Below are 12658 nucleotides of genomic sequence, written 5' to 3'. Positions count from 1 at the left end.
CAAATTGAACAGAATTGATGTGCAAAAAAAGATGAGTATCTGTGATGGAAATAACAACAAAAAACAATCTGTTGGAAATAACAGCTTCAGTGGTTTCAGATAAAAGAAAAAATTGTAACCTCCTAGGGACTGTAATATGGATATTGATAAAATGTGCTTTTTATTTATTGAATTTTTTTTTTTTTATTAATTGAGTACCTATATAATTCTCTGTTGCGATGTCTGCTCTTAACCTTGCTGGGATAAATATTCTTAAAGTGGAGGTTCCCTCATGTTTTTAGTTTCATTGTGTTGTGTAATAATGCAATTTACCCAGCACAGTAATGAGCCTGAGACAATAGGGTCTATAGCCACTTGTGGATGTGGAGGGTATTACCATGATTATATGTTCATGTAAATATGGAATGTGTGTTTTATTTCTGTGATGCTCTTTGTGGGGTGGGTTGTATTTTTTAACTCCTTGTGGTGGGTACAGATATTACTTACAGCTAATGGGGGTCTCAAGGAATAGGTTATCCGGGATTACGGAGCGTTTCTTAGACAGATCAGCTTGTGAGATTACGGCTATTTATTTGGAATAAATGTCTTCCTAGGTGTATGGAGATAAGGACACAGACGGGTTTTATAGAGGGGAGATCTGTGGGAGAGACGGCCTTATCCCTTGCAACATGGTCTCTGAAATCCAAACAGATGATGGTGAAATGATGGAGAAACTCATCAAACAAGGATTCCTCCCCCTCGACACCCCAGTAGAAAAAATAGGTGCTGAGAAAGTCTCTCCTCCTTTCTTTTAAAGCTGCGATTTGCTCTGCATTTGCTTGCCTTCGCTTTACCATGGCATCAGCCCTTGCGAGAGCTGCACTGTAATGCTGGTCAAATACTATAACACAGTCTAACTTCTAGCCATGATACAGTAATACAGTCTGTGACTGTAAATTACCAGGTTTAAAATATGCCGTGCCAGACTTTGTATGGGAATCATTTCCGACAGGCTCTTATTGGTAAATAGGAATGCAGAGAGGTGAACAAGTTTCATTTTGTAAACCATTTACATTGTGTAGTGTTTGGCAGTGGCACATTTTCCAAACTTTAAGTTGACTGGTTGACTACCTCGGTAAGACTGTATAAAAAACACCAAGCATATGAAACATATGATGTATTCAGCAAACAAAGAATGGGACAGGTTGGCATATCTAAGGGGTTTAAGTGTATGGGGTGCTTCTGGTCATTTATATTATACACATGTTAATGTACCTTTTGATTTTGTTGTGGCGTTTTCTCCACTAGGGGTCATTGTTTTGCGACTACATTTAAAAAGTCATTTACACTTTTGAATGCCAGCGTCTATGATTCATCAAACCTTTCAGGGAAGCCAAGTAGCTTTAAGAGATTATTTAATCTTGATAGCTGTAGGCTGTAATTGTCCAGCGCTGCAGACAGAGTGTCACTGTGCAACCTGATGCATTCCCAGTGTGTTCTTGGACTGTTCCAGCTCCATACATGGATCCTTTCAACTCCCCAGCCAGAACTGCTCTTTTATTATGGGAGTCCTGATAAAAATGGGATTTAACTAATATATCCGTTACTGCTGTTTCTGGCGCATCTAGGCGTGTCCTGGTAATTTATGAACACAGATTTCTATTACCTGTATTCTTTCATTATGTTCCCATCACTGCAGATTGGTGGGTAAGAGATTGATGACTAGTTACTTGCTGTTTCTCATACCAATCTGACTCTTATTCCTCAATCTTTTTGTTGCATTTATACATTCTCTTACACTGGGTTAGGAAAAGGTTCAGGTCCTATCAGGTTTAAATGACTGAAGTACTGTATTCATTTATCAACTTGTATGATAGGGTCTATTCTTTGTGTTTTAATTGAGCTGAAGTAGAATCTAAAAAAACAGTGTTTAAAAGAAATTCTAGTTTGAAGGAACATTTACCATGAGTCAATAGCATTTTAAAAGCATTAAAAAAATCAGCACAACACAGACGTCATTTAAACCTGGTATGCAAACAGGCTTTCCAAGAAGAATGGGGATCTCAACCCTTTTCCTGGTAGACATCATGCTCCTCTTAAGACTGTGCATATTTCTTTTTACTCACGTTGTAATGACTATTTGTGCACACTAAAATCTGGACTAAATGGGGCGATGCCATAGAGGGCATCACTAGAAAGCCTGAAGTTGCTACACTGTTCACCATAGCCAGCCTCCCCTGCTTTTGAGCTGGGTTCTGTTATTGATTTCTTGGTCTGGAGCGTCATGATGTCTGTTGTGTTTTTAAGAAATGATACGGCTCCTCCTTAGGCTTCTTCATATCTTTGTTCTTGTTTCTGTTTGTTTGCATTCCTTTCCCGTGAAGTGAACTGTGATCGTTTCAAAGACAGTGCGCGTTCAGTTAACCGCAGGTCCCGAAAGTCTAAACGAGGTCTGTGCTTCTTCCAAACTAACTTTCCTTCATTGTTTGCTTTTTTTTTTTTTTTTTTTTTTTTTTTTTTTTTTTAAACTACAATGGGGCTTGGGCTGTCTAGACATTTGTATTTAAAAAAAAAATTATTTAAACAGTATGAACTAACTGAATGCACGTCTGACTATTACATTTGAATATTGATATTCAGTGTCTCTTCTGTTCGCATTCGTTGATTCCAGCAGATTGCAATACTTTCTTGTAATTTTAAGTTTAACTGTTGTGGATATCAGCTTGGCCTGTTCACCAATTACAAGTGATCAGCAAAAAAGTTGCCTTTAGAAAGCATGGTTGAGCATTGTATTTTTGAGTCCAAAGATGCATTGTCCCTTTTTGATATCTTCAATACTCACTTGTTTAAAGCATTTATTTTAAGCACCTGAACACTTGCTTTTCATTAGAGATCGATTGCATGTGAAACACAGGGGCTCTACAAAGAAAAGAACTCCCATCACAAATCTTATGTCACAGTATATAAATGATGAAAGGGATGTGACCGTGTAAACATTTAAACAGCGATCTTTGGAAACTGTTTCAGCAGGAGAAAAAAAAAAGCATGCATTTTTATTTTAAAACAATTATTAACTTGTTTGACAGACCCTGATCTCAGACTACTTGACCTCTAAGAAGGGTAAATCAGAGTCTGTGAAACCCCCTGTAGGACTTCCTCTTTAATATAACTGCAATGGTCTGAATAAGACGCAATACAAGAGTTTTGCAGGGCAAACACTTTGTCGTCAGCGTTTACGGCATTTCATTTAGTTTCTTGAAAATCACTTCACAAAAGAGGCCGTAGACATAACAGGGTTTGCATTAGCTGACTATCCCACCTGTAACAGGTACCTGGTCTAACCTCCTCCCTTTCTGCTGATACCAAAACAGAACGCAACAGACGGAGTGGCAGACAGCACCCCGTATTCACCACGAGGATGGTCGCTCTCTACGACTATGACCCGAGAGAGAGCTCCCCAAATGTTGATGTTGAGGTACTGATTGTGTTTTTGTTTTACTTTATATTCTTGCAGTACGCCAGTATTCATGTCTGACTTCAAGAATAACGAATTGTGCCTCTTTACTGCAGCACAGCAAGGTAAAAGCACGACAAGTTGTAGTGAAAAAGTGACAATACACAGCTTAGTAAAAAAATCATCTTACCCTAATTGCAAAGGTACATAATGAAAGCATGATAAACTGCAAAATGACTCACAATACCAAACAGACAAAATGGTCTATTGGTGAGGTTTCCTTATTCCCTATTATTTAAAGCATTAAGACCTAACACAGAGGGCATTACCAGGTATTTAAAGCAGTTCAGGGTTGCAGTTATATCCTAATGGTTCTTAATGTCTGGTAATGCCCAATGTGCAGGGCCTTATTGCTTTTGTTCTTCAATGTTATATTTTTCGTATTGTGTATTTTACAGCTGTATTTACACCTTTCATTTTAGAGTGTACTTGGGAAAGATACACTACAATAGGAAATAAAAGCATAGCCCCCAATGTATTTATTGTTGCAAGATGTAACTTGTTTAATGTCGCAGCCAAACAAAACACAGAAATATAGCAGTTTGTTGTTTTTTTTTAAAGGGTAGGGTACATTCTGGCGATCAGTACATTCAGAGCAACACGTGGCACTTTGAGTTTGGTGTTACCAAGTTTATTTTGTCTACCGACGAAATGGGAATCAAGAAGGGAAAAAACAAACTAATAAAGGCTGCAGTTTACCTTCTATACTCTTTACACTCCGGTTTCATTTACTTTCACTTTCACGTTGGCACTGCCGCAGAGAGACAGAGAGAGAGAATTTGGCAGAGAGAGACTGAAACTTGAGGTGAGTTACTTGAGATTAAAAAAAAAAGTTTGTGTGTCCTGAACGGACTTCTAATCTAAGGGAGAACAAATTAGTTTAGTTTCTGATTGATTTGCCATGCAATGTGGCTTGTAAGAAGGCGGCTGCCGTGGCTTTGTAGTGGTATTGGTTTTAGTGATGTTGTCTGTAAATATTCAAGGAGGCTTGTATACTCCAGGCAATAAAGCATCGGTTTCCAGCCAGTTGAAGAGCAGTACATCTTTTCATTGAAGTATAAAATGCACAAAAATATCATTGGAAGAAAGACTAATTGCAAAACAACAATCTTGTCTTGCATTTACAAAAACCCTCCACAATTTTCCGGAGTCAGTTCAAATAATAACATAGCTAGAATTTGAAGCTGGGTTGTGGTTCTAAAAGACACAAAGAACACAAAGGACATCATTTCATCCGCTCCAATTCTGTCCCCTCTAACTAACCTGCCTCCTTATTCCATATGCATCACGTTGTTTTGTAAGCAACATCCTGACCACAATCATGCAGCCTTTTTCTTTACCAGGATTGGCTGTACATATGGCTCTTCCATTCTTCAGACATCAAAGAGGAGAGTTACAGGATCAAGCTCCCAAGAGGGAGAGAGAACGAGGCCAAGAGCATTCCATTCATTTTCCAATGATAATGAATTTGTCTTTTCTAATTGGACTAACTTTCATTAATTTGAATTTGTCTTTTCTAATTGGACTAACTTTCATTCTAATTAATACAATTGTTTCTTTTGTTTGTTGCGTCTTTTTTTTAAATGACAGAAGTATCCTAAACAGACCCTTACATTTTTTGATTTTTTTAAATTATTATTTATCCTTCAGACTGCTGCCGTTACCTGTGGTTGCCTTTTAAACTATCTGACTGTTTGGGGGGGGGGGGGGGGGGGGGGCTGCATTGTACTACAAATGTACACCAAAATAATATCTTGTTAGCACTATTAAGACATCTATTTGCAGTCTAAAGGTTAATTAGTCTTAAGAGAACTCATTAAATGTATCACTTAGGTACTGTGTGTTTCTGTGACAGGCTGAACTAACATTCTGTGCAGGCGACATCATTACCGTGTTTGGAGAAATCGATGAAGATGGATTTTTTTATGTAAGTATATTTTACTATTGTTGCTTGAAGAGGCCAAGGTGTGCTTTTATATAACGCCATTAGCATTTACTAGTCAAGATGCCTACCAAGCTTCACAAATTCACCAAATGCAAATTAGTCTTTATTTTTCTTTAATAAAGTCAACAAGTACTATTCAAAATCTCAAGGTATTTGCGTACGAATCAGACATTGCTTGCTAACATTGCACTTAACAAGTAATAGCCTGCTGACGCAATCCACTTACTCAAATATTATTTAAAGGTTGTTAAAGCTGGATCTGCTATTGCAATATAAATAGTACAATTGTGTATTATGTTAATGATCGCTACATGGGGTGCACAAGTTTTTTTGCACCTACAGTTCAGGTAATGTGAAACTGCATATGCAAGTTTACTTCACTTTATTTCAGTGGTGATGAATGCCATTGTGGAAACACATTGACCACCTACAACCATGCTAGGACATCAGGCTCCAGTGCTACATGCAGAACATCCCCCTGTGATGTGACTTTATTAAAATGCAAGACAAAATAATTCAAAATATCTTTGGTCTGGCAGGGAGAAATTAATGGACATAAAGGTCTTGTTCCTTCAAACTTTCTTGAAGAAGTGCCTGACGATGTGGAAGTCTATCTCTCTGACACTCCATCTCGACATGCCCATGACACCCCAGTGCGGACAAAGACCAAAAGGGTATATCCTTTCTCCCCAGCATAACCTCTTTTTGTTTGTTTGTTTGTTTGTTTCAAACAATAAATTAGCATCCAATGAATGAATGGATCGAGTATCAGTCCCAAAGTAAATCATTTTACCAGTCCTTTGAGATTGGCGAGACAAAACGAGGTCTCATTAAACTTGAGTGCTTTGATTTAACATTGAAATTTTCAGATAGTTAAGTAGATGATATTAAGGTTATTATTACATGCTAATTTAAAGAGTTTGAATATTAATTTAACCAAAATAAATAATTGTGTTTGTATTCATATTGTGGATAATTACAATGCCATCACTGCATTTTTATTTCTTTCTTTCACCTGCTTGGCAGCAGAAGAAGAGTGTTCATTTCACAGCTTAAAGGCACTGTAGCCGTCACGTAAGTGGACAACTGAAGATACCAAGACACAGCCCTTTTCAAATCTAATGCAGATGGCGTGGGAGTATATATACAAAAAATGCTTCCAACAGCTGAGTAGATGTTATAATACCCGTTAGTCAAACACAACTACAATTTCTATAATTTCAGTATCTCATAAGTTCTGAAAGTGCGTTTCCTGAACCACTACTTGTTTGGTTTATAAAAACAAGACACAGGTCTTTGAAGTCCAGAAGATTTTTTGTTTGTTTGTTTGTTTTTTTTTTTTTTTTTTATTACAAATGTATTTCCACTGTATACAAGTGCTGTACTATAGTTCATACATCTGATATTGTAAGAATCACAACTGTTTAATCTATATTTCTGGTCTTTGGACAAAAGGAGTCGCACAGTAACCCAGTGTTAAATGTGTGGAAGTAAACCCAGCAAATTGCATTAGACATGAAGTATGGTATCTTCAGTTGTTTCTCTGGGTGCTGTACATTAAGAGTTTGTTGAGCATAGCAAGTATCCCTAATGTTAATCATGGTAAGCTAAAAGGCCTTTTGCATGTTTTATAGTCCTTTTTTTAAATGTTTGCAGATTTAGCCTTCCAACAAAGCAGTGCACCCCGCTTCATTTATTATTACAAATAATGATTTAAAATTCTGAAATGTTAGCTTCCCAAGAATGAAAAAAAAGACCCTGATTAAATTTAGATCTGTACATCGTGGGGGGTGGGGTGGGGGTGGGGGTGGGGGGGGTGGTTTCTCTATGCCCCCTAAGGAATGCTGAACAATGGCAAAAATGCCAAAAAAACAAACCTTTAAAAACCCAAACATTTTTAGATGAACATTGCATCGTTAGGAATGTATCATGTTTTTTAACAAGAGAAATAGTGAACTTCATTTGATTACTTGCTGCTTGGTGAATTCTACGGATGGTCGTTTGTTTCATAATGTCTTACATTTTTAAAAGCAGCCTTTTAGCTCATGGTTACATTCAAGTAATATTTAGATTTGTATGGTTTCACTGTAACGTCTTCATACTATATAACTACTTCCATATGTCAACCTTTTGAACTTTTTCATTGTCATGTGCTGAAATACTTTTTTGTTCAACTAAAACTGGCCTTTGTGGATAAATGATGTAAAAGTGACTACGCATAAGGGCCAATCTATCTATCTATCTATCTATCTATCTATCTATCTATCTATCTATCTCTCTATCTATCTATATATATATATATATATATATATATATATATATATATATATATATATATATATATATATATATATATATATATATCTATCTATCTATCTATCTATCTATCTATCTATCTATCTATATATATATATATATATAAAACCTCTTAATTTCTTGATAATTTGTCCATATAAAATGTACACAAATTACATTGTCAAGCATAACCATGAATAAATAGCGTTCAATATTTTTATCTTGTTCAGCATTGCAGTTATACATCATTTGTATATTATAACAAACCTGCTATAAAGGTTCTACATTTTTTGTAGGAAAAAAAAAAGTATTATGCAAAAAAATGTTGTCTGAAAGGTTCATGAAATCTATTGCTTTCATACTCCAGTCTATAAAATATTCTATTTAAACCTTGCCTGTTCCCCCACCCCACCCTCAAATAGGTGCCCTCCGAAAACGCTGGACCCTCCAGGAGAGCCCCCTCTCCTACTGTACACCTTGGATCTGGATCAGGAACAGTGGGGATGGGAAGCCCTATTAGGGGTAGAGAATTCTCCTCCATAAAGAAAAAGGGGCTGCTCTCAAAAGGAAAGAAACTATTGAAAAAACTTGGAGCAGGAAAATAAGTTTTTATTTCTAAATATATTTAAGTATTATGGAATAAGCGCGAAATCTCCCAGTCTTGTGATTTTAAAATGAATGAATAGGTGTCAAAACTAGGTTTTTCATGACTGCTGTCAACTAGTCGAGTACTGTAGAGTATAAGTTTAGGCTGAGCCAGAAGGTAAACTTCCTTTTAATACAGGGATTAACAGTTGATGGTACAAGGACCAGATGTCACAATTTATATGCAATTTCTACAGCAGCTGTTTCCAGCCGCCGTATTAGCAGCCAAACTAGAAGGGCATTTTAAAACTTGTTTTCCCACGTTTTAAACGCAATTTAGAATGGTCAAATATTAGACAAAACAGTATTTTTTGGGTTAGTATTTGTTACCATCTCAAAAGCCATCACATGCTGCCCTTGTCCTGTTTACAGAACCATTTTGTTCCATTCACGACCATGTTTTCTAGTGTTCCTGTATTTATTTAAAGCAAACACCAATTACAGCGCTTCGTGAAACAATGGTACAACCCATACTTCCATGTAATCACAATGGTTTGATAAACATTTTCATGTAGAGAAGGCAGCTTCCTTAACTTTGGGTGCTTCAATATCAGAACATGTCATGACTAATTCACATAGTGGTTAATAGGTAATGGTTGCAAATCTAATTATGCCTTGAAATGCAATTTATTGGATTTTGCTAGAGCTCAAATTCATTGTTGGACTTTCAATGCATCTTTGCAACAGGACCACCCTTCTCTAGATCCTCTGCATTCACAGAAATCCAGCATGGGTTTTCAGGTACCTGAACTTAGAAGAAAAACACAGTTCCCTTCAAATTAGCATGTCCTTACTACCAGTAAGTAAAACTAAACAATTCAGTCATGACTAGTTTACCAGTATTAGAACGGGTCATGAAATCTCTAGTTGAAATCAGCCTTGATGTCTGCCTTATAAAATGCACAACAATGGTTTGTACTTTGTCCAGTGAATGGAGCAAGTATAATGTGTATGTACTGTGTGCATTCTGTTCTTTCATTCCTTCACTAGAAAAAAAAAATGTAAATGAAGTGATCAAGTGATGTGCTGCTGACTACATTTCAATGTATAACCTCTGGGGGGTGGTATAAAATAATTATCCACAATATTCTGTCAAAGACTAAATTCCCATTGCAGACCTACACTTAGTTCTAAATGATCTCAAGCTTTTGCCACAAAAACTGCAGTTGAAATATTAAACAAACCTAAGTAAAATGTTTTTCAACTTAAAACGATCTAGTCAATTTGTTGCAAGGAAACAAAAGCATTGTAACCTGGCTTGCATATAAGGTTTACAATATTCTCACATCTTTTTTTTTTTTTTTATTATTATTTATGTTTTTATTCTTGTCACTTGATCAATCAGGAATCAAATTGTTTGTAGTATTAAACATTTGTTATACATGCATTTTCTGCCTAATGGCTCCTACATTCTTACAAATGTTAAACTTAAGCATTTTTGGTCCAATACAGAAAACCTCAAAAAATATTTGGGTGGGGAAACATTTACTTTTAGATTAGGTGTTCTTAACGTTACTTGCAGCAGTTATTTATCGCAAGCCCTTGCCCAACACCTCCTCCCGTTTTAGCTTTTTATTTTAGTAACACACATATCAATTTGCTTAAAAGACAAGCACATACCCCCCCCCCCCCATTTTCCACAAACTTGCAAGATGTTGAACTTTAAAATAGATACATTAGTGTTAAATAGTCTGTTTTTTTAAAGAACTTACTGTAATACTTAACAGATACACATTTAGCCAAAACAAATGAAACAGGCTTTTTTTTCATCCCTACTCCCTTAGATGTACATTTTTGCAACCCATAATTCACAGTACTCTAGCATTGCTTATATACACATTGTTTGAGTGACCGTTGCTCTTTTGTACTTTGTCCACTTGTAAATTGTTTTTAATGTTTGTACTTGATTTTCAGACTGCCTTTTTTGTAAATTCAAATTTATAATCAGTGCAAGCTTTCCCCATGGTGTCAAGAAACATGTAACTTGTTTAAAAAGTCTGCAGTTGTGTGTTAGCTTTATGAATCTACAGAACTCATTGGCCTATATTTGTGGTAATCAACTGTTGTGAGTGTGTGCATGTGTAAATGTGTAATATACATTTTTATATTAATAAATTTGATATTTTTTAGAACAGCATTTTTATATTATTTTCTTTTCAGAGTTCCATAAATACACTGGGTATTTTAAATACAAATGAATATCAGATCCAAGGAGAAAGTTACAAACTTAGTACCACAAACTTCATAAAAGTTGATTTCCCCCTATACATTTTTACCAGTTTGTAATTATAGATTAACCCATACAAAATAACTAATTGTACAGTATATTTTCTTAAAAACTTTTTTTTATCATTAATCCTCATGACTGCAAATGGATTTCTAATGTATGGTTTAAGATTAAATATTTCATTAGGTACTGTAATAATTTTACACTTGCTGAGAGTATTGGTCATTCTGGGTTCAGCATAAATACCAAAACACACAGACTGAGCAATTTTCCAATTTTTATTTAACAAGAAAATGTAACCTGTTCTGTCGTAATGGAATACACATTTGAGTATTGCTGTACTAGACAATTATACAATTATACGGGACGGCAGGCAATTATTGTGCTTGTACCAAGCCTTCAATGCAGCTACAATACATAAATATAAATATTAAGCATTCTGATTGATTGATTAATTAACTGGAGATTAAAGTAAATGCCGACCTAATGTACACCAGAATTATTATTAAAAAAAAAAAAAAAAAAAAAAAAAAAAACGCTTCTTCTTTTAGGACATCCTTGTAAAAGTTGTAGTTCAACATTTACAAGCCAACAAACCCATGTACGTGTGTGTAATGTGTTGAGCAGGTACAGTTTTTTCTTTAATCATAAAAACTGGCTTTTTGGAAAATGTTGGCCAACATTTAACTATAACACAGATGTTACGTACAATCTTTGCTCCTTGGGAGATCCTGTCGGTAGGAAGGACTCTTGCTTTCACAGACAGAAGGTTGTTGTCAAAGTTGAGGCCCCAGCTGGTCAACTCTGCCTGTGCATTTGAATCCCTATAACCATATACAAAATTATATTTATAACAAATAACTGGAAATGCTACTGTTTGTACTACTGCAATATAAAACCAATTTCCACATTGTACCACAATTAGTACTGAATTCTTGGACTCCACAGGTCTACTGCTAAACACAAACAATTAAAATAAGGATTTAAAACCTTACAGATGATATACTGCTTCAGCTTTGTGAATCCTCTACCTTAATCATTACATAAGATTCATACCTTTAATATTTGTAATGAATCTGTCCAGCCGTTGCTCTCTCTGTTCTGGAGTTAGATGACAAGTCCTTCATAATGTTAAAGTCACTCCACATTTTTTCTGTAAGACCTACAAATTAGGACAAGAACCACTACAATGCAGGTACGTTTTTTTTTGTGTAGGACAATATTTTTACTTAAGTACACGGCTAAATGTGTACAAATATTTACGTTTTTAGTAAGGCCCATTGCATGAATTTTGTTTGCAGTAAAATGCAAGTATAGTGGTGAAGATAATTAGGTTTAGTTTTCATGTTGCAAAGCTACATTCAGCCAATTGTGCATGTTTAGAAACTCTTACAATAGAAACACAAATGTAACTCTAGTATTTTTATGAGCCAGCCAGTAGAGAGCAGCATTGAGAAGCTAGCTGTAAATCAACTGTGATAACAATATACATATTGCCACCAGATGGGGCTAATAAACAGAACTAAAAATAAATTAACTATGTCTGCATGCACTGCACAAACAATTGGACATACCAATCCCACTATATTATTATTATTATTATTATTATTATTATTATTATTATTATTATTTATTATATTTTACAGTTTTAATCAATACACAAATATAATAATGTGTGGACAAAGTTTAAAAGCTTGAATAATCAGGCTACAGAAAGCCATAATATTCTTGCAATTTCTTTGTACATGCTTTATATAAAGTCAGATTACAAAAAAAAAAAATGAGTACACTAGTTGGTCCAATGTTCATTTTTTAGAAAGGTGGTGAACAGTGAGTCCTGGGTGCTGGTTGGTTAATAAGACCCTAGCTCACAAACCACTTGCCCTCATGTAACTTTCTATGAATGTTTGTAACAACATTTTAATACACGTGCTATGACAGGCAACACTGTGACATACTTCTTCACAGTAAGAACACTGAAGTAACTAAATCAGGGTAATCGCCAGTCCAGTGCTGTTGAAAATGCAAGGCCATTTGTTCTGATTCTAGTTCT

At 35.4% G+C, this 12658-nt stretch overlaps 1 protein-coding gene across 4 annotated transcripts in view; it reads left to right on the top strand.

Annotated features, from left to right (window-relative positions):
* The window catches only part of LOC121300326 (RIMS-binding protein 2-like), a 58515-nt gene extending 48008 nt beyond the window's left edge, over window positions 1–10507 (top strand). The window contains exons 19-24 of one of the 4 annotated variants that reach the window (XM_041228858.1): window positions 594–762; window positions 2364–2429; window positions 3351–3454; window positions 5349–5420; window positions 5978–6112; window positions 8156–10507. In XM_041228858.1, the coding sequence (XP_041084792.1) occupies window positions 594–762; window positions 2364–2429; window positions 3351–3454; window positions 5349–5420; window positions 5978–6112; window positions 8156–8338 (729 nt within the window). In that variant the 3' untranslated portion in view covers window positions 8339–10507. Of the gene's footprint in view, window positions 1–593; window positions 763–2363; window positions 2430–3350; window positions 3455–5348; window positions 5421–5977; window positions 6113–6467; window positions 7200–8155 lie in introns of those variants that run through there. The other 3 variants (XM_041228856.1, XM_041228859.1, XM_041228857.1) reach the window with 3 other exon arrangements.
* The last annotated feature ends 2151 nt before the right edge of the window (window positions 10508–12658 follow it).

The sequence above is a fragment of the Polyodon spathula genome, chromosome 25 (genome assembly GCF_017654505.1).
Source record: "Polyodon spathula isolate WHYD16114869_AA chromosome 25, ASM1765450v1, whole genome shotgun sequence".
Taxonomy (NCBI): domain Eukaryota; kingdom Metazoa; phylum Chordata; class Actinopteri; order Acipenseriformes; family Polyodontidae; genus Polyodon; species Polyodon spathula.
Note: the sequence above shows the minus strand (reverse complement) of the source record. Positions and strands in the feature narration are given on the sequence as shown.